Source organism: Falco biarmicus, chromosome 3 (assembly GCF_023638135.1).
Source record: "Falco biarmicus isolate bFalBia1 chromosome 3, bFalBia1.pri, whole genome shotgun sequence".
In the NCBI taxonomy this organism is placed as follows: Eukaryota; Metazoa; Chordata; class Aves; order Falconiformes; family Falconidae; genus Falco; species Falco biarmicus.
In genome coordinates, this window is record NC_079290.1 from 28,202,912 (window position 1) to 28,226,024 (window position 23,113).

Genomic DNA, 23,113 nt, shown 5'->3' on the forward strand with positions numbered 1-23,113 from the left:
ACCAACAGCTTCTCTGTGAGGATCTTATGGGAGACAGTGTCAAAGACCACTGAAGTCCAGGTAGACATTATCCACTGCTCTCTCCAGGCCAGTCATCAAACCCATGTTTCGGTGATAACTATTCTTTTCAGTCTCTGCTCTTGTTTTCTTGGTAGAATGAATTTCTGTTTTCTTCTTTTTGAAAAGCTTTCTGGGCTCAGAAGCAGGAACTCAATCCCCAATATGTAGTAATACACACTGCAGCAACAGAAATATTATCTCATACATAGGAATATTTATTTTTTCCTTCTTAAAAATGTACAAAAAATAAAATAGCTGTATTTACAGTTTATCAAACCCCTCTCCCAGTTGCAACACTATTAAGTTACATGAGCTATTTTCTTAATATAAAAGCACACTATTTATACATAGAGTTTCCTTGTTTGCCGGAAAAAGGGCTTGTCACAAACTTTGGCACAAACATTCTTGTTTGTATCTTGTCTCAATTCATAGGAAATGGAAGAGCATATAAACATTTCATAAGCTTTACATTTTAAAAGTCCTAAGATACTCCTTTCCAGTTTCATATCAATCAATATACAGGATGTCTGACAGCTGGACAGTTTAGTTTTTACTAACTGTTTGAATTAATTTACAACATTTAAACAATTCATAGCCTGAAAGAGGAAAATATACAAGACAGACACTTGATCTCTGAATTCACTGACAAAAAACTTCATGAGAGAGGACACACGGCGTGGGGGGGGTGGGGGGGGTGGGGGCGTGGGGAAGTTCTTTTCTTTGTGGTTTATATTCAATGGTAAAAATCCTCCACAATGTCTTGAAGGCAATATCACGGTACATTAACAAAGCTTCACTGCAAGGATGCACTTTATTTTGGGGATATCAGCATCTGACTGTGTAGAAAGAAACTAAAATTTGAGATTTGGGGGTTTCATAATATAACATCAAATGGACGGACGTAGTGCCAAATCTGTAGTGGGAACCAAAACTAGAGCTTAGAAGCCTAGTCTCCTTTTGCACACCTCTGTCAAGGGTCTTTTGAAACACAACATCTACAGACACAGCACTGCTCTAATTTGTCATAGGGAAAATCAGCTGAGCAGCAAGCCACCTTTCAGGCTGCACTAGTTAAGATTCAAGACTGCTGTCTTGAAGAAGGCAAGGAAATGAAAGCTTTGTTCCTTTAAATAAACAACCACAGCCACAGAGACAAGAGCAGGCAAGGCAGCTATTCCTGTCCCCTGCTGAACAGTAGCCCAATCTCACTTCCATTTAACTCATAACGTTTGGAAGATCCAGCATGAATTGGTATTTTTCACGAAACAAAAGCAACGTGTATTTTAAATGTGCAAGCACTTCGTACTCCTCAAGACCTTTGAATCAAGCAGGGCATGAGGCAGGCCACTGCTTCAGAAGTTTGCATTACTTGTACTGGCCCTTCCCCATCACTTTGATAGCTTGGTTTTGACCAACAAGGTGAACCCTGACAGCTTGTAGCTTGCCACGACCAGCATCCAAGGTTCAGTGCTCCTCCAGCAGCTGGTGCTGCAAGTACAACTAAAGGGGTGCAGGGTGGTGACGTGTTCTTTGTGATGTCCTAGGTGCTTGCGATGCACCTGCATCTGGAGCAGAGAAACAAAGCCCTCAGACCCTGGCAGATGAAGTTAAGGGAGATCAACCTTAACTAGATCTCACTGATGTTTTAAAACAACCTTACCATCAGGGTAAATCCTACTTATCTTCCTCAACCCTGCTAGCTTCATTGAGATGGTAAGAAGGAACTAAAGGCAGGAGTATCAGCTCTCTTATATCAGGAATTCACACACTTCAAGATGTATTTAGAAAAGCTTTCAGTTAATCCTGGAAGTAACTTTCCTTCCCTGGACAGTGCCTGACTGAAAGCTCCTAAAATGGCAATGGAAAGATAGCTCCTTAAGCCCCAGTATTTCCTAGAGTCTGGCACGTCTCACTGATCCTACACTGCTCCTTGGCGTAGGATGCTGCAGCACCCAACAGAACCCAGCTCATACATAAGACAAGAATGTCCCGTTAACCTGAGTGCTGGTGCAGCACATGTTGCACCCCAGCAGCCCAGGACTGTCCCTCCCACCACCTGTCATTCTCTGTGAACCCCAAATTCTCACTGTCCTCAATCCACGCCAGCCCCAGGTGCCACAGGAACTCCAGATAAGAGAGCTTGGATGGCAGGCTTGTTGGGGGCAGAACCAGGGCTCAACTCCCGTGTACATTTACTCCTACGCTTCACCTGCAGCTTCTGCCCAGATAACACAACCAATTGAGAGACCCCAGCTAATATCCTTAGGATCCCAAACACCGTCAAACAACAGAGAAATACAAGAACACCACTGCTCACCAGTCCTGTGTGACAGTTCCTAATGCCACCTGCTAAAACTGTCCCCTTTTTTCTTTAGGGAAAAAGTATCTGGGCTAAGTCAGCACAGACTTTTTATCTCGGCCTGAGCCAAGCAGAAACAAACTGAATCGCAAAAAAAATCCCCTGTATTCCCCAGATGTCTGCTCTCGAGCAGGGTAGCAAAGGCATCTTTGCTGGAGTACGTATTTATAAAAAGATAAGGGAATTACTACAAAATTCTGCATCAGAAGGAGAAAGAGCACATGACAAAGGAAGAGGGAGGGAGCGCAACAGAACAGACACTTTGTTTTGCAGATGTAAGAGGATTCTGGCTATGTTAGCCCTGACGCTAATGGTCTGAACCTTTTATAGGTTCTGGTCCCACAGAAACTTTGACAGGTACCCAACATTTCTATTTGAAGTACAGATTTTAATGTGATGCTATTGCTAATGAAGTTAAGAAAGTGTGCAAGAGTTGCAGGACAATTCATGCAAAAATATGACCAAATCAGACTGGTCAGCTATCCCAGCTACTTTGCTTGAATGTAAATAGCTCCACACAGCTCAAAACACTACTACAGAATGAGGCCTGTTAAACTAGGCAGTATTTCTTTACACCATTAACAACCAAATAAAGATTCTGTGACTAAATGAAAAAACTATTTCAGAAGGAAAAAAAAAAAAGAAACTCTAAAGGTTGCAGGTAGGAAAGGACCCATGTTTCTGTCTGTCACATGGAATCCACGTACAGTGCATAGAAGATAAAATGCTTGCAGCTAAACTCACAGGGTTGTATGCTGAGTGAGGAGCTCTCACCGATAGCCAGAGGAACTGGAGAGGAAAGGTGCTGGGTTTGGATGTGCCAGGGACATTCAGGCCTTGAAACCCTTTCCTGGGGTGATTTTATCCTGTGTGACTCTCTTCACAGAATTCATGAGACAGGGGTGGAATTTGATGGGAAAACGTAGTTCAGCTTGGGTTCAGATCCAGCCCTTATAAGAGAGACCTGTCTCCACACCTCAGTTGTGGGATATTCAGTCTCCACTGGTAAAATTGTTCCAGTTTCGATAAAATATTTCCATCAAGCCCGGGTTTATACTGCACCCAACTGCCCTAGGAATCAAAACAGAATCATTCAATGGAGATAGAAGAGCAAGTACCCTTAAGAAGAGTTTTAAATCCTGTTTCTTACAATCTAGAGGAATGTTTTAATGAGCAGGCTGCTGCGGAAAGCACCTTTCCCTCCATGGGCTTGAGAAAAGCCCACTTTGAGAGCCTCCACTTCATTAACAGAACAGGCAGAAGTCCCTTCTGTACCTCTAGGCACACCAGGCAGCAGACACATGGTGCCTCTTGGATTTGCTGACAGCTGGATGGGACACTCAGGTATCTACAGCTGGGACTCGGGTACCTAAGGTGGGCCCCATTGCACCAGAGCACTCCAGACCCTGCAGCGTGGTTTGCTCCAATATTTCGGTATAAAACTGGGTGGGCAAGGGTGGAGCATATGAGCGCAGGTACAGTTATCAGCTTCTCAGTACACACTCCTTAACAGATCGCAGCAATCTAATCCTCTAGGAAAGATTCTGTTAAACCCTAAACCCAATACATACAAAAACATAGTGGCAGTAAACATGCCCACATACAGTAGTTAAAATATATTATTGCATATTATAAACATTATATACAAGGTTAAAATGGTTTCTTTACCATTTACTTACAAGTGACATTTGTAGCTGAATGCCTTACTTACAAGTCCTCATTGCTACATGCTGAGAACTACCAGAGGTATTTGGCAAGACTATACACTATAGAGAGATATGGATCCGTCTGAGCAGGTGAACTGTCAGCCACTTTCCCCATCTTTAGCACTGCACCAATTTTTTAGCAATGACAGAGAACTACCGGTAAAGTGATTTACACCAGATTTCTGAAACTAGACCAGCATGGTTCCATAACTTGTTTTAGAATGAGCTTATCCACACTGAAGTATGGATTAAAATGCTGCATTTCACATTTGCAGTGGGACATCTGGTTACAAATCTGGGGGCTGGTAACTGCTTGTACAGTAGAGAGTGGGGAACAATAAATAAGGGACCAGGTTAACATCGGTGGCCTTGTGCTTGACAAACCCAAGTCTATATGCAGTGGGTGCACATGTGCAGAATGGACAGTATTCTCAAAGCAGTCTTGTAACAGTTTCTCTGATCAATGTCTGTCAAGTTCCCGGGGAATCCTCTGCTTTCCAAGCAGGATGAAATGCTGTGGTTCCTTACAAAAAGGCTCTGTCTGAGGCTAGATCTCTGTCAGTGTGATCTTGAAGCCTTCGACCATGCTCTCCATGTGCAGGATGAATGTGTCCTCATTGGAGTAGTGCTCAATAATGTTGTCATCCATGTTTACCAGGATACTGGCGACAAAGGCAAAAATTATTATTTTCACACACCAGGACACTGAAAGCTCCACTGCATGTGCTCACTTCACTACAATGCAAAACCAGACTCCAGCACATGCCAGTACAGGGACAACAGTGGGAATCATCACCAAGATGTGCCCCATAGTCCTTTACAGTCTTTGGATTAGAGGCTGCGCCTTGCCAAAGTAGTTAAGGCAAGAGACATCCCATCCAGTGCTGGGACGTTAACCTGCTGAAGCTGCCGACGAGGTGAGCTGCACACAGATCCCTGGCAGACCCAGCTAGCTGGGGTTTCCCCTGCCCGGGGTTGGCTCCCTCAGGTGTACCCGCGTGCTGCTCCTCAGCCATGCCGTGTGAACTGCTGCACCTCTGTGGTGTGAGTTGCTAGCACCGGGGAGCAGTGTAATTTGTGCTTTGCACACAGCTCACAGGCCTAGAGCTCAGCTTAGACGTGAGAATATCAACAAGTATTAGAAATGTGTACAAGTGCTTTCCTTGCACGTTAACTTAGGGTGTTTCTTCCAACAAACGTATCACTTGCAAACAGCGTTAGAAAGAAGCAAAACATGAGAAGTTTCACCTGTCTTCTCAAAAGCTAAAGAAATCCCCACACACAACAATGCCGTAGTTACAGCTGAAAATAAATTATTGATTTAAAATTATAACACCACAATATTGTAGTTATTTAGAAGTAAAAAAAAAAGTTAAAGTAGAGAGATTTAGATTTATAGCAAGGAGTAGTAGCCTAGCTATTCTAAAATCAGAGCTGTGATGCTCATGTCTAAATTTACTCAGCTGAAACCCCTGCAGCAAACGCTGCCTGCCTGCCTTTCAGATTCGGAGAGTGGCCTACTTCTTTCTTAACACTGCAGGGAAATTCCACACCACATTCACAGCAAAGGCTGCACCTCTCCCATGCTAGCACTCCACAATGCTATTAAGCATACAGTCTATAAAACACACTTTATCCCAATACATTTTCCAAACACAAACTCTGTTTCTTCACAGTAAGCATGTGAATACTGGTCAGACATGCTGGAGAATCATGTTTTCCCTTCTGCCACCCCTTGCTGTCTCTGTAAATATTAAGATTTCAAGCACATAGGCATGTCTCATACAAGTGTTTATATTGCCCAACACCATGAGGCTCCAAGCATAGTTGGGATCTCTGAGTGCTCCTAAAGATCCTGCAATAACCCCTAGTTAGTTAGTTTACTTACCCCTTTTTGCTCTTTTTATAAAGTTTTGCAATCTTTTCAACTGGAAGCCCATATTTCTCAGAGATCTGAAATCATAAAAATAAAAGAATTATCATTAATAAGAAATATGAAAATATCACCTCTCTATTTACATAAGGCATTAAAACACTACCTCTGCAAACTTTGACAGGATAGCTATACAGAAAAGTCACTCGCAACCATACCGTAACTTCATTTAAGGATTATTTAGGGGTGAATAATTCTATACATATCGATCAAAAACCCACAGCCATTTCCATCCAGGAAGTTGGAGACTATAGTTTTCATAGGGTGTGAGTCATCAAAACTGCCTCACCATCTCCTACTACTCTGCTCAAGGAGTCAACAACTCTTCCCAGCTTCAGATTTTACCAGGGAATTTCAATCTGAGCAGCTGCCTTTCTGCCATTTCTTTTTCTAATTTTCTGGGTTTGCGGAAGCAAAGGCTTCCACCAGGCAGAAGGCAGATGAGTAGCAACACAACAGGAGCTGATAGATTGATGGATCCACAAAAAAAATACGCACATTTCTATTCCTCAATAGCATTTCAAGGTTTGTTAAGCTAACAGGACCATCCACAGTCCTTGGTGGACAAAAACCTCAACATGGCCCAACAACATGCGCTTCTACCTCAGAAAGCCAACTGAATCAGGGCTGCATCAAAGGAAGTGTGGCCAGCAGGTCAAGGGAAGTGATTCTGCCCCTCTACTCCATCCTTGTGAGACCCCCCTGCAGTGCTGCATCCAGCCCTGGGGCCCCCAGCATAAGGACATGGACCTGTTGGAGCGAGCCCAGAGGAGGGCCATGACGATGGTCAGAGGGCTGGAGCCCCTCTTGTATGAGGACAGGCTGGGAGAGTTGGGGTTGTTCAGCCTGGAGAAGGGTCTGGGGAGACCTTGCAGCTGCCTTCCAGTACCTGAAGGGGCCTAAGGGAAGCTGGGGAGGGGCTTTTTACAAGGGCAGGTAGTGACAGGATGAGGAGTAATGGCTTTAAACTGAAAGAGGGTAGATTCAGATTAGATATTAGGAAGAAATTCTTTACTGTGAGGGTGGTGAGACACTGGAACAGGTTTCCCAGAGAAGTTGTGGATGCTCCATCCCTGGCAGTGCTCCAGGCCAGGCTGGATGGGGCTTTGAGCAGCCTGGTCTGTGGAAGGTGTCCCTGCCCATGGCAGGGGGGTTGAACTAGATGATCTTTAAGGTCCCTTCCAACCCAAACCATTCTATGAATCTATGGTACTTCTTTTGTCTGAAAAGTATCTGCAAGGTACCTTTCATTGGGGGAAGGCTGCAAACATGCTACACACAGGATTAGGAAGCTTCTATATCATTGGGGAGGTGACTCAGTCTAATTACCAGGGTGGCAAAATGAGAACACGATTTGGCTCACAAAACATCATCTGAATGTCACAGAGGAGTGTGTTAGCAAGGTAAAGAACTTCTAAAACAAACCTCGTGCCAGCTACTCAAAATGATAAAGCAGAAAATAGAGGAAAAGTTTTGAAGGAAGGACTACTTAGCTGACAAATTACCAATACTAAACAAGCACTTCACTGGGATGCTTTGGCATTGCTTTGCAGCAGTGTATTGGTAACTATTTTGGATGTCTGTTCTGCAGCGAGCCTGTGGTGTGCTCATGGAGACGGTGTCCCTGAGACCTCTGTCTGAGCCAGCTTTCCTTTCCAAACTATGACTCTTCTTTGAGGGAACACATCTCATAGCTCATACTTTAGAAGAGGGTTGTCCCAAAAGGCAAAATAATTACAGAAAAATGGCGTTTTGTCAGTGATTATGTTCTATGGTACTCTGCTGCCAACCAAAGTAAGCTTCTTGCTCTTCCCAGGTGAAATGAAGTTGCAGCTAAATAGCTGAGTATTTATCTTCCACATTAGAGAACCGAAATGCACAATTAAATACCCATTTAAAGACTGCCAAACATCAGTCGCTGTAAAAACCTTTCTTTGTGTTTCTGTTCAGACTTTGTTTGAGAAAAAGTGATATCTTAAAGAAGTAAATTAAAGCAATTATAATGAAATAGAAAAGGGAAAGCAAGCACTGGATAAACTCAGCACCAAGGACAGATTCAAACAGCCACAGGTTGAATCCCAAGCACAGCTCCCGTTCAGAGACCCAGGATTCTCTAAAAGAAAGAATTAATTAGCCTATATTTGCCTACATCATCTATACTTGTAGAATTGCCATCTTACCTATGACACAATTTTGTACTTAAAAAGTATAGCGTAACTCCAAGATTTTGGAGAACTAATAAAGCTTCTTTTACACTGTAATCCGTTTCCTCCGACCACAGAGTACATCTGTGGCTAACAGAAAGGGGAGGTTGTAAATGAAGAGTAACTGATAAGACACACTAGACCCATCCACCCCGCAAAGTTTTGCACCTAGCAGAGAACAAAATATAAATTAAATTGTGGGCTGTATTTGCTACTTCAGTTTTACTTGCATCAGCATGTTTCACTGCCCTTTTGAATATGGTGCTGGAGATACTGATGGTAGTCCTGGTTCCGTGTTCTCACCTGCCTTGGCAGAGGCCTAATTCAGCAAAAAGGATGTGCAAGCTTGTATGCTGTGGTCACACCCTTCCTGCTGTGGGGAAGAGTGTGTTCTTTTTTTTTTTTTTACTACATTTATGAAAGACGGCTTCACCCCACTTGTCTTGTATCTCACACAAGCATCCTCACCACTGGACTATCAAGCCAATCTTTTTCACTCTGAGCTCTATGTAGCCTATCCAAAAGGCTCTGTGTATCCTGTGGAAAGCTATGTAACTGCATACACAGGATGGAAAAGCATCCTGCAAAGACGTTCCATAACATACTCAGCTTATTTGGAGCAAGTTCAAGTCTTTGCTCCAAACAGGGCAGAACAAGGGTGATTTGAACCCAGGATTTGCCATAACTCTGTGTGGGATAACCTATCACAGATGTGACAGGCTGCCCCACCTTGCCTTTGTAAATGCCTGACCCAACCTGTGTGCATAAATCCAAGGGAGGATCCATGGGCAGGATAGCCAGTAGAAGGAATCACCTACCTCTGGCCAGAAGCACTTGTGCAGGTACTCACATCTTGCCTCTCACTCACACTCCACCCTTGTCTACCACCATCTTTCCAACTCCCCCTTCCTTCCATGCCTCATCCTGTGCTGCCCATGGAGGGCAGCTGCCAGACGTGAGGCTGGCGACTCCTCTGGGCAAATCTTGACTGCCTTAGAGAAGTTCTCAGAGAAACTTCCATGTTCTCCTTGTATTCTTGCTAGCCCTCTGGCTTTGCTTGCCATGAACAGAACGTCAGATAAGCAATCTGTTATATCTGTGGTTTTGTTGTACCCCTAAATTTAAGCTTTCATGGAACACAATAATAAAAATGGTTCCATTTCATCAGATTGTTGAAAAAATCCTTCGTAACACCTCTCTGGTTGTTAACACTGAAACCTAATGATATTAGAATCATATAATGATATTATGAAGATCAGTACTTGAAGACACTTTTCACTGACTCCATGCAAATAAACAAATGGAGAAACATTCCTGTGCCAAGGAGGTTTAATGGCAGCTAATACACAGCGTTCTGCACATTCCAGCATTAAACTTCCCTAGGATATTTGGGATACCTAACACACATTCCAAATGTTGCTCAGAGTGGTTTGGGCCTCTGGGACACCACTTCCTATGAAAGCTATGAGATGCAGGGCTAAGAAAGCCTTGTGAATCACATTGCCTATGTGTCCTCGTTTCAGCAAGGATAGAGTTAATTTTCTTCCTAGTAGCTGGTGCAGTGCTGTGTTTTGGATTTAGTATGAGAACAATGTTGATAACACACTGGTGTTTTAGTTGTTGCTAAGTAGAGCTTACCCTAAGTCAAGAGCTTTTCAGTTTCCCATGCTCTGTTAACAAGGAGATGCACAAGAAGCCGGGAGGGAGCAGAGCCAGGACAGCTGACCCGAACTAGCCACAGGGATGTCCAATACCATAGAACTCATGTTCAGTGTAAAGTGGGGGGAGTTGGCTAGGAGCCCCCGCTCGCTGCTGGGGGACTGGCTGGGCATTGGTCAGCGGGTGGTGAGCAACTGTATTGGGCAACACTTGTTTTTCTTGGGGTTTATTCCTCTCTCTCTTTGTTAGCTTCTTTTTCTTCTTCATCTTCTTGGGTTTTATTCCTCTCTCTCTTTTTGTTATCTTCCTTTTATTCTTCTTCTTCATCACCATCATCATTAGCTTTACTTCATTTATTGAATTGTTCTTATCTCAGCCTATGGGTCTCATCTTTTTGCTGATTCTCCTCCCCATCCCACCAGGGCAGGGGGAGCAAGTGAGTGGCCGTGCGGTACTTAGTTGCTGGCTGGGGTTAAACGATGACACTACGACAGGTGTAGGATTTATATAACATGCAGGGATTAGTGAGCTTTGCAAAAGACTTCCAGCTGACTGAATAAGCACATTTCTCAGGAGCCCCTAAGGATTCAACCAATTATACCAAACAGCAAGCTGTAGAAGCAAGGCTTGAAGTGAGGGTATGGACAGCCTCCCCCTCACAGGCTCAGAAAACAAGTCTTGAGAGAAAATGTGCTAAGTCCTGCGGCAGAATCTGAGAAAGCCAAGAGCCAGCATCTGCTAGGGCATCTCACTGCACTCCCACTTCTGAAAAACATTTGTTGCCAATTCAGGGGGAACACCACTACTGCCAACTTCTATATAAAACAAAAAGATTTCTTATCTGACCTCAAGCAGGCTACAATAAATTTTAAAAAGATACCTTTATCTGGACAAATATTTTCCTTTATCACCCCCATTGCCTATTTTTCAATCTGCTGAGCAAAGAATTCTTTCCTTCCCTTAGGATGCCTGAACAGTGGGACAGTCTTCAGAGTGGCACTGAAATAACAGTCCCCTGACATGGCAAGTTTGTCTGTGGCACATACCTGACTGCACAAACCACCAGAAATGCTTTCTCTGCTGCAATCAGGGAGACAGAAAGGGCAACATCTGGGCTGGTGGAGGCACATAAGAAAGCATTTTTGTCAACTTCTTTCTATGGAAATACCAACCCTACATTGATTGGAAGGACACAGCATAGATGGGTATCTAATGACCTTTGGTCTAAGTGAACTCTATTGAGCTCACCTGTTACTTTTTAATTTTAGAAAACTTTGGGAGATGCTTGAATTTCCTAATTTAGATTGCCTTCTGTAATTTGAATAAATATGTGATTCCGCAAAATCTAAGACTGGGGTCTTTGGACTAACTTTGGATGGGGCTGAAAGCAGGATTTAGAGCTGGCCAGTCACCACGTGTCATGTTTTGTGATGGGCAATCGTTTCACTATTTTCTGTTGATCAAGACCGACTAGTGTAGGATACAAACATCTTAAAAATCAAGCATTTGCATCACTTTCTGAGATGTGCTGTATCTCTGAAACCTGAGACCTGCAGATATTTGCCAGAAGAAAGAAGTCTGAGATGGAATCTAACTGTTCATTTGGAATGGGGGTACACAAGCAAATAAAATAAACATAGTATCTGAGAAAACAATCTCATTAATCATGGGAAGTTAGGAGAAAGCCACAGACCAGGAACAGTGATTAACAAACAAACAAGTAAAATCCATAAACAGAGAAGAGGGTACGATTCAGGATCATTGGTGTTATCTTTCAGATCTGGGGCTCTACAATTTTCAGAGCCTCAGTTTCTAAGTTCTTGGTACTGAGTTTAGAATTAAGCATTTAGGATTTGCTTAATTACAAAATTACATGATTTGCTGAAACAACTGTAGTAAAGAGTATTTAAGAATATGCAGTTTGACAGGTTTTTGGCATTGATTTATCCACAATATTCCACCAAAGCAAATTAAAATTTTCTCGATATGTTCCTTCCAGTGAACTGGGACATTTTACAACAGATCAGATTTCTCTGGTGCCAAAAACATGCCACCAAGTCAGCAGCTGCGCTGACAGAGGTATGCAGAAACCTTTCCTGTCTCTGCACCAGCTTTGTTTTTATGTTACACAGTGGCTGGAGAACAGGCATGGAGAGGCACAGACTACTGGAGAAAAAAAGAGTCACGTTAGCTTGAAGGACTATAGCATACTTTTAATTTCCATACAAAGACAAGATGAAATCATGTTACAGCTTATCAAGAATCAGACTGCAGCCTCTTCAAGCAAAGCCTGTTTTTTATGACACGTGTGTGTCCTAACAACTGAGCTGCAGTCACAGCTAACAAACAGTATCGGCACAAGCACAGTTAGGACATCCTTAGAACCCAGCAGCTGTCTCTCCTCAGAGATACCCTGATCTGAATAGGTGCTTTAAACAACTTCACCAACCCACAAATCCTTTTGCCTTTTGCTGCTGGTCAAATACTGACCTAGTAACTCAACCTTTACCATATTTGACATTTCCAGTACGTGTAATAAGACACTGTGACAGTTTTATGAGAGTATGAACAGACACACTTCTAGCACTCAGCTGAGCTCTCTAAGGACACTTTCATCCATTCCCATCTTCTATCCTACATGTAACCAAGGTGGAAATCAACTCTTCATCCCATATGTCAGTCTCACATTAGTCCTCCCATCAAAGCAGTGAGACACATGGCTGCTTCTTGACTCTTCCCTTACCAAATTTCACACATCTACTAGCCATCAGCCCATATAAACAGGATTAAATGCAGAAACAGCCACTCATGACCACAGCTAATGGGTAACAAGCCAAAACTCAAGTCAAAAAAGCATCAAGGAGGCAGGCTGGTATGTAGGTCACTCTAGGAGTGAGGGCTAGAGAAGGAATTTGAGACAGGAGGTATGAATGACTAGCCTGCATTGGCTCAGCAACTGCCTCGTGCAAGAACAGCAACTACGCAAAAGCCATATGAAATTCACACGGAAACAGTGCATCCTTGGGCCTCTTCTTTAAAAGATGGCTCCGAACACACCAATGAGCGTTACAGGAGAAGATTCAGCAGGCTGTGAATCATCAGTTCAGAAAAAAGCATTTCAGAAAATGGAGCCCTGCTTCCCTAACACTGGTTAATTACCACCATTTCTCAAGGCTTAGGCCTCCAATAATTCGGCTCTGTGACACTATTTATCCCAGCAACCTGCTGACAGCACTGCATTTGGAACATGCCAGCATTTCAGAGGCGTACTCCAGAAAGCCTTTATAAAATGCTTTAAATGTATTTGAGAATAAATTCATCTTTATATTATGTTTTATCTCGATAAAGACATTGAAAGCCTCAAGATTTTCTTGCCAAGACAGACAAACAATATGGGGACATCAGATACTTACCGCTTCCATCAACCCCTTTACTGTGGGTGATTTCAGCATCAAAGCATCAAACACCTCATCTGTCTCCTTCCTCACATACAAAAGCACTGAAACAGAAAAAAAAAAAAAAAGTCAAACTTGGAGCAGGTTCAGTCAATTGAACAGACAAAACAGCCCACACTGAATAGAAAAACAAATATTAATCCGTGACAGATAAAATGAAGTGCTGAAGATGGTTTGCACTTAAAAAAATATGTACTCTTGATATCATCAGTGATCTAAACATGGAAGACACATCATAGTTGCTTTGAAAACCCACAAAGAAAATTCAGCAAATTTAATGTGAGGAATCTATATCTTCCAGAACTTAAACCTTCATTTACTGAAATAAGATAAGCTAAAAAGCACTGGGGCCCTGTTCCTGCGTCACAGGACAAAACACAAAACTAGGTCTTCCTAACCCTGTGTCTCAGCTTGCACCTCTCCAGGCTTCATCCAAAAGACTGGGAAAGGACATTTAGAAAAGGCAAGTCTGGTTTGCCTTTAGCTGAGCCTTTAAAATCAATGACAAGGAAAAGGAATAGCTCCTTCTGACATGACCACATGGATGACTGCAAATGGGCCTGGCCAGTCTGAAAATAAACACTGGAAAGAACAAGTCCAAAGTCATTCGAGACTTTACAGGGGAGACATTCATAAGCACAGCCGGTAGGCACGCATTTACCTGTGAGCCCGCTCCTGCTCAGGTACACAAATGCCATTTGTGCTCCTGAAAGTCTCCTCCTTACCCCCTCAGATGTCCTGCCAGGTCTTAGTGGTTCACAGGTGCAGTGCCCTGCCCTCTCTAGCTCTTGTTCTCCCCTCTCTGACTTGTACAGGTTAAAGGAGAAAACTTGCTGTTACATGGCAAAAGCAAAGCAGACAGCTACAAAGCAAACAAACACAAACACTAAAGAAGTGTTTTAGGCGTAATCTCACATGGCTTTTATCGAAGTTGCAGGTTAAATAAGATGTTCCACAATTAATTTGGTTCCCTAAATAAAATGCCTTTTCAAATAGCAGTGCTGCACGTTAGGTACAAAGACACACACAGTGTTAGGTACTTTGTGTCTGTGTGACAAACTACATCAGTAATCATCTTTTTTTTGGGGGGGGGGGGGGGAGGGGGGGGGAGACAGAAAAAGGTATCGGTATCTTTTGAAACTGCTAATTCCTGTGGTCCAAAAGATATCTTCACCAGTAGTTCAATAAATGACTTGCAACCAACTTGAACCAACAGGTATCTGGTTTTCGTACAGAAGCAATTATTTGGAAGCTAATTCTCAGGTCAAGACTGTAGCAGGGTACTCAGGCCTATTTGCAGAGAATTGTAGCTTCTTTGCCCAGGTTTTGAAATGATTGAAAAAAGATTTGAAACATAGGCAGATCAGTCCCCTGTCTTGGTCTACAAACCAGACACACTGGACAATGGTGATCTTTTTTTAATTCAGAAGTATGAGTCACAAATCTGCTACCACAAGCATGCAGTCACATTCTTTTCACCTACATTCTGGTAATTCTTTGGGACCTGCCTGAGAGTGTCCTTTTAAAGGACTCAGAAGCTGAGATAACTTTGAGTCACAACCTCAATAACTGTTAGAATATAAGAGAACAAAAAAAATCCACATCAGTAGTTAAATTTCAGTGGGTCCAATATGTTTACTTGCATGGGGCAAGCACTCGTTCAAAGTGCTTATTTTGCCTGTACTAACACTTCTATTAATTCAGTAATTCTTTTCTTGTGACTAAAGGGCTGTCCTGTAACTCCTGGCTTTTCAAACACCTGGAACTCTGCCAGCCTTAACAAACGTGTTTGAAAGTATTTCAGATTTCAAATACAAACGTATTTGAAATGTATTTCAGATTACAAACGTATCTGAAAAGAGCAAAAAAATCACTTGGTCCAAGGTTAAAGTTGGGGACACTATACAATCTGAGTGCTGAGCTTTAAATCTCTCCGTTGTGCTTGGCACATCAGGCAACGTTATGCTGAATGAAGGATCCGTTACAAGGATAACGGGGAACTTGAATCACTATTATACACACAGAAGGCCAGGATTAGTAAACATATGGGGGTTTGCTGGTTTTTTCTTTCCCCCAATAGGTGTGACAATCCCAGCTTTTGATTCACAAGGGCACTGACTTGTGGTGACAGTGATGCTTTAAGAAGCCCCTGTCTCACCCCTGCCCTTAATGCTCTGTTACTCCGGCCTGTCTCAATGAATTGTCCTGGATGATGAACTCTCTCAAACAGCAGATGTGAGTGAAAAAACAACCCTTTTTTCTGAGTCGTTCTTCAGACAGATCAGGTCCCTGCTTCAGCGTACAATGCAGCCCCACAAGCCCTCGTGCTTGCATAACTGCGGAGAGGCGGCCAGCTGGCCCGCAGCAGGAGGCACAGCCAGGGCGGAGGCAAAGGGGCTGCGAATTCTGCATTGGGCTCAGCAGCACTGCCACTGAATGCCAAGCCGTGACCGATGATGTGACACAACTCATACTTATGCTCTCCGATCCTACTGTCACCATGTTCATGGTGTCAAGACGAGCTCACTTTAACAGTACCGACTGCAGTATTTTGGGAGGGGGTGGAATCTTGTACCAGGCAACTTTTATCTGGAAGTTAAAAGATAAATTCAGATTTGCACTAACAGGCCTCAGTTCTTAACCTTCTTACAAGCACTGAAACCAACTGTAGCCCCTAATAGACATTGCAAAGAATTACAAAAGAGGGGGGTGATAAATTTATCTTTAATTATTTAAGAAACAGCCCTGATTTACAAAATTGCAGAGTGGCAATCTAGCCCTTGTTGAAGGCAAGGGAGGTTGTTGCACCTGGGAGATTTTTGGAAGCCAGGCCACTTAACTGAGGATTTAAGTGTGAACGCAGAACAATGTTAGATACTTCTTTTGAAAGCATTAACAGCTTGGCTTTCCACTGGCAAACCTGCCAAGGCAGAAGACAAGTAACAGACATGTGGCAAAAATGAAAATAAGGTCAGGATGGGACAGCAAGACTTGGGCCACTACAAAGGTCTGAGCCCAGGCATTATCAATGCTCTGACTGCCACTCTATGAGCAATGACTTCAGTCTTTGTAAAGTGGTGCCTTGATAGAGATGTGGCACATTTTAGTCAAGGAAAGCAGGCTAGTAGCTGTGACCTGGCTTTTCTTTCCTACATTTGAAGTTTCACTAATTGCCCAGGCACAGTTTCTCTAAGTGACAGAGTGAATGCTGTCCTCCACAGGGATGGATCACAAAACCCTGACTGTTATGAATCCAAAATGTTTCAGGGTAGTTTAACATGACTTTCCTGAGAGGCAAAGCTAGACAAAAATATGACTTTCTTCAAGCTGAGAACTACAGGACTGGAAATCTCCCTGATCTGTAACACAGCTGCGGTTTTTATAATTAATGGAAAACTCTCTAAGAAATCTGAAAGGGAAAGTGATTTGAAAACTCTTACTGAGAAGTCAAAACAGGAAAAGGCCACAAGTCTAGCCAAGTAACTAGCTGCACTGCACACTTGATACAGCTTAATGTACTTTACATTTCTGTGTTGGGTACTTGTACCTCACTTAGAGGTCAAGGAGATGAAAGAATACTCCACAAAGACACAGCTACCTGTGTGAGAATATGAACCTTGTTTTAGCGATGGTCTGCAAACCCCTTTAGAACTGTTCTCTTGAAGGTTGCCCCTTAATACTTTTGCATCCACCGGACAATATTACAGTTAGCTCCATCAGGCAGAGGTGAGGCCACACGCCGCCACTCCAGTTCTTCAGTTGGACTTGGACCCCTCACTGGGTGCTGCTCACCTGCACTACTCTGATAGTGAACCACCTTGGGATTCCATTGCTTTTAATGCATACTTTCACATATCAGACCTGTTCTCTCTCAGACATTACACCAGTGCCCCATCTATACCTGCTCTCTAGGCATTATTGATTCTACTATACCAAATAAACCTGGGAGGAAAAAAAAGCTTCTAGTATGGCTAAACCGAGGAAAAACAGCAGAACATTTTCATACGCAGTGGCTCCCGTGGCAAAGACAGTATTGTCAAATAGGCAGATTCAGCTGAGCTGCACTCCATCAGCACAGTCCCAGATGCAGGGTTCCCGATGGCAGGAAGTTCACCAGTGCAAAGGCCACGCTGGAAAAGACTTGGCCTCCAGCCAGCGTAAGTCCAAGCTGCAAGAAACACTGAACAGGAAGGGGATGTGAAGAAAGCATCCTCCAGCTTCTCTGGTTCCGTGCTTCTCCTGGATTTAATTACTTAACATAGTTTTGCCACCAGTTGAGAAACATTTTTTTTCTTTCAAATCTTCCCCTTGAAATGGTTGTGAGTCCTTGATGATATTAAAATAACTTACCACAGCAAAGGACAGGAATAATCAAAGCAAACCAATACCTCCTTGCAGACAACTTTCCAGGCTTCCAGCTGGAAAACCCAGGTGAAATTGCAGGAAATGACAGTTCTTTATGTAGCTCTTGTGGCTGTCCCCTTCTGCTTGATGGAGCCCTTGATAATGTGAATTTGGTCAAAGCCTTCAGTCAACCAGATGCAAGTCTGTGGTCACTGCTAACCTCACATAATTAACTGAAGATTTACATAAAAGAAGAATATGTTCACATTTATTCCAGGAAGGTATCAGTCTCCATCCTGTAATCTTTATGCTTCCCCTGGCTCAAGCACACCATCCTACCCAACAGAGAAACTTCGCAAATGCAGGCTCATGGGAAGTTGTTTCTATAAAGCTCAAATGAATCTTACAAATGGTGCAGCTAAGAACAATTGAGCTTACTTCTGTACCTTGGTGCTTTGTTCTGTAACAAACTGATCAGTGAACCTCTAAATATTTGTAAGTTTGAGTTATGTAAGTTGGTCAAACCCCTGGAGTCTCCAATAAACTTACATGATAAAACTCATGTGACTGAAAGAATGGCAAATATTCTGCAAGGTGTCTAACTGTGGCAGTGTAGGAAGTTATCGCCTACAGCACTGCACTGGAAGTGACTGTACACAAAGCAGATTTTGTGGACAAAACCACCATCTGTTCATCCTTACCTTCAGTGCAAAGTTTAACAGCTCTACCTAAACCATTGCTTCAATGTCATTCAACTTGAGTTTCACTGTAGCAGACTGGAAAACAGGAGTTGGTACAGCACACAAAACACAACTGTAATAATATTCACCCAGGGCAGTAAAAACAATTAAGGGAAACAAGCTCCTAAACAATTCAGGTCTGCTGAAAGATGTCTCTTCACGCCTTATATTTTTAATTGGTCAGGAGATTGCTGAGATTTTATTCAGGCTAATCTAAGTCTGCAGTCAGGAAGAGCTTGCCTGTTTAAGTCTCTGTATTTGACCCAGTGCATCTTGCATACTTGCTTGTGATCCCAGCCAGAACAGAAAAGATGAGCAAAAGCTAAAAATAGACAACCACAGATTTGCTACTGGAACATTTATGAACTATGTAGCCTGGCCAAGGATCAAGAAACTTTCTAGCTTTTTTTACATTTTATATACACTTATGTCCTGATCCCTTCTTGAGACAGCATAGTTCTTTTTTTTGTCTTTTATTTTTTCCCCCTTTTCTGCTCTTAAGTCATTACTAGCATTTGTTAAAATGCCCCCTTGTATACGCGCCAGTGTAATGATCTCTTCTCCCATCCACCCCATGTTTGCAATAGCATCGAACAACAGACTCGGTCCAAGCCACACCAGCCCTTCCCAGCTTGAGGGCACAAGTCCCACAGTATTATTTTTAACTGCTAAGAATTGACTGTTACCTCTTTTTAGGCCTTCTTCTTTCATTTGTTTCAAAGGAGACGGACCAAACTCCTCCTCCACAGGCCGGAACATCCTTTTGACCAGGACACTGCTACTAGAAAACACACAACAGGGACTGTGTCACAGTAAAACTGGGCTCGCAGCAGGAGAGGAGACAACAGCAGCAGTCATGACTCACTTTGGCAAAAACCCCACTATCTACTCAAGTATCACAGACCAGAAACTGCAAGGATTTAGCTTTTGATGCTTATCTGAACTCTCCAGGCCTCTCAAATTGCCCAGACTGACTGGCTGGGACAGGTGACAGGAAAATAGCTCCAATGTTACATACTATTTTGAAAACCCCAAAGGCCTTTAACTGTTTAAATATTGAGGAAAGGGGGTTGGGGAGGAAGAAACAGCTAAGTAAGGAGCTGAACCCACTTTTACACATTGATTCACCTCCTCTTTGGGGTCATGGAGACAGCCTCAGGAAACACGGGCAATATTTCTAAAATCAGAGACCGTACAAGTCAGCAAGCTCAAAAGGAGTAGCACGTTGGGCCGAATCCAGCCCAAAGCTGCAGCACGCTTCGCTGGAGAAGCCAAGGGCTGAAGGCACTAGGGCTACCTCCCCCCTCGGTGTAGCTCTGGCAGGACTCGGTGACTCCTTTCAGTCTTGGAGGACTGAAGCCAATGTGCTTGGTGCAATAAACCCCTTCACTTCTCAAATTCCACTGTGAGCCTTATGAAGAACATTAGCTTCATAAAAGAAACAAAAAAGGCCTCATGTTTTCAAGTCAATGTTAGCTGCAGGTACCCAGCCATTCCCTACCACTGGCCACTTTTTGCAGGCTTACATGAGTGCTGTCTTACGCCGAAGCCTCAGATCTGAGGGTGCTCACTTGGGATTCAAGCAACATACACAAGTATGGGGCTTGCACACGTTGCAGTTAGTACTGGCTGAACTTCAGCCACGCATATTTAAGTCCTTATTTCAGGACATCTCTAAATCTTCTAGGGACATTCTGCAATTCTTCCAATCCCTCCAAAGTGAGACAGGGGTGCTCCCATTTCCAACCTTCCCCCTTCCCAGGATCTCCCATCCTCTTTCTGCATTTCTGGTGCTTTGGCATTCTCTCTGCAGTCCCTGTATTCATCACATCCACACATGCACTGCTGAACGGCTTTCAGCAATGCAGTGAAGTTCAGTGCTTCATTAAAAAAATCCTGTTTTTTAAATTATTTGAGAACTCTTCTATGTATAAAAGGCACTTTATTATCAAATATGTTGTCCTGTCCCTGTACTGAACCTTATGGCTCTTTGAACTGTTTTGCTCGAAAATGTAATAAAAAACAGATAGGAAAAGTAGCCAATTCATGTGAAGGAAAAGAAAGTTACCCTAAAATAAACCTCCCTCTACCAGTTCCACATATTATATACACATAACGCTACTGTTAACCGTGGGAGAACACGAGGGAAGGGGGGAAAAGGGGATCAGTTTATCTGATTCCGTGTTTTGCGCCTGCTTTCTATAAATTTGAACTGCTAACTACAAAGCTTGTGAAACAATAAATGTCTTACCCTTCTCTCTCATCATCTGTATTATAGTAAACCTAGAAGGGTGGAAAAAGATGAATTATTCCCAAAACTCAGACACCTGCTTAACAGAATAACTTCAAAAGGGAGAAGAGACAACAAGTGGTTTGCAGTTTTTCATATGTTAAGAATCCTTCACCTTCTATAAAACACAAACATCTCTAGTTCTAATTGTGATCTGGAAAAGGTGTGGCTTAGAAAAACTGCTGTTGAATACCACCTAGTAGAAATGTATCAAAGCACTTTGGCAGACACTGCCCTCTCCCCCAGTTTACATAATTTTCCCCGATTATTTTATAATCCTCTAAATCAGATCACTACTAGACTAAATTACCCCTAATACGATTTAAGACACAACACTCACAAGCTTTTGTATGTACTTAATACTGCCTGAAAATCTAACCAAACTATCAGGACCAACGTTAAACTACAGGCCTAATGGAAATACAAATACTAATAGTACAGGTGAACTTTTTTGCACAGGCTGTGGGCAGAAACTCAAGTCCGGACCATTGTTTTGTGTAAGTCAGTACAGCCCACATCACTGGGACCAAATTTACAACAGCAGCAAGCATGGCTGACAGTAGCAGCAGAGATATAAAATCACAGTCTGTTGTCAAAGGCTTTACAGGACAGTCAGCCAAATTCCTCATGATGTGCCTGCACTGCAGGTCAGCACCAGCAAGTGTACCACCACCGCAGCTGCTGAGTTACTGGGCAAGCGTGGGGCGAAGGCAGGGCACCAGAGCCCTGTGGTCTGCTGGGGCAGAGCAAGGCATCTCAGGCAGGTTTCCAGCACTTGTGCTGGCAAGACTCAGAGCACACTCAGCTCTCGCTGAGAGCCTTCCCTTCTGAACCTGTACAATGAAAACACCTCAGAGCTCTGTGTGTGCAAAGCTGAGGTCTGTAACTCATTCTATGACCAGGACCTGAAAGTGTCCTTCACTTTCCTAATGAAACATTCATAAATAATAAATTCTTGTCATAATAAATAATTCTTATATTAAGTAATTCACAAAACAATTGAAAAGTTTAGGATAGCAAGAATGCCGATACTGCAATCTATAAAGCAGCAAAGGACAGGGCTGAACGTTGCCTATGAGCTAGCAAACTGGGGTATCTTCCAGTTAGTTTAGAAAATTACTTATAGCATTACACATACTAAGGAATGCTTCCACCTTCTCCTGTTTTGAGACAAATCCACATTCTGGTTTTGAAAGCCATGAGGACAGAAGGTACCCAGCATTGATATGTGAGTGGGTGTCTTTCCAGTTTTGGAGAGTAAGTCAGTGACAGCTGCGATTGCAATGTCTGTGCTCTTTGTGCTTTGCTCTACCACAATTCTCACTGCTTTAAAATAAATGACAGTTCCAACACTTAGTGTCACTTAATCTTCATTATTTTAATATTTTGCAGCAAGGTGCATATAAAATTTCCCCATTTACTATTTGTCTTTATAAAGACATACATAAAGTTTTCATTCTGCTCCCTGAGATGTTAATAAATAACAGATTTATATTCCAGAAACTGTCACAGCTAACCCTCCAATTCAGGTTTGCAATTTCCCAGCAAGCAATAAAGTATGTCTTAAAAAAGAGCACAGAATTCCTCACATTTACTAGCAGTTATGATTTCCAATATTGAATACTAACATTAGCATGATAGATTTTTACTTTATAGAGTGAAAAAATTTTCTTTCAACGAATTTCCAGATCTCTAGGTGATGCCAACAGAAAATGGGCAGTGGTGTCTAGAGAGCCTACTCCTGACCTTCCACGTGTAAGAGCTTGGTCTTCGTTTTCATTTTTCACAGGGAGGGGGATCTCTGCTACCACAAGGTGGCACTTCATTTCATCAAGCCAAATAGCGCATTCAAAACCAGATTCTTTCAGCCATAAACCAACCTTCCCATTTCAAAATTTTTTTACTATTTGTTCCACTCTTTCTTCCTAGCAAAAGAATGGCAAAACCATAACAAACACAAATTAGTTAGACGTTAATGAAGCATAAACTCCTTCTTCACACCCAGAACTCGGTAAGGCACTTGTCTCTTGAAAGGCGTTTTTTTAAATGACTCACCAAGAGCTGCGTTTACCAAAATGAGAGCTGAAACAAACAACTCCAGGAACAGTGATTTATTTTCCCAAGACCTGCCTCACAGCACAGGCAGTCAGAGGGCAGGTGGGCACCAGCTTGTCCCATTATCATGTCCTACCTGTCCAGTCCTTTGTAAGTTTCCAAAGTGAACATCCGGTATGAAGAGAACCGGCTGGGAATCCAGGTCAGCCATTGTTTTGAAGAAGGTGATATCGCTCTTTTTTTGCAGGGGGAGTGCACTTAACTTCCCTTCGGCTGCTAGGAGGATCACAAAGCAACATGGTTTTGAG

General features: G+C 42.8%; 1 protein-coding gene across 4 annotated transcripts in view; it reads right to left on the reverse strand.

The window, feature by feature from the left end:
- Nucleotides 1–289: 289 nt before the first annotated feature.
- GRHL2 (grainyhead like transcription factor 2) overlaps nt 290–23,113 on the reverse strand; it is a 71,556-nt gene continuing 48,732 nt past the window's right edge. For 2 of the 4 annotated variants that reach the window (XM_056333332.1, XM_056333330.1), the window contains exons 11-16: nt 22,942–23,081; nt 20,712–20,743; nt 19,147–19,241; nt 13,335–13,420; nt 6,014–6,078; nt 290–4,787 (exon numbers count right to left, since the gene is read on the reverse strand). In XM_056333332.1, the coding sequence (XP_056189307.1) occupies nt 4,673–4,787; nt 6,014–6,078; nt 13,335–13,420; nt 19,147–19,241; nt 20,712–20,743; nt 22,942–23,081 (533 nt within the window). In that variant the 3' untranslated portion in view covers nt 290–4,672. The remainder of the gene's footprint in view (nt 4,788–6,013; nt 6,079–13,334; nt 13,421–19,146; nt 19,242–20,711; nt 20,744–22,941; nt 23,082–23,113) is intronic. The other 2 variants (XM_056333333.1, XM_056333331.1) reach the window with 2 other exon arrangements.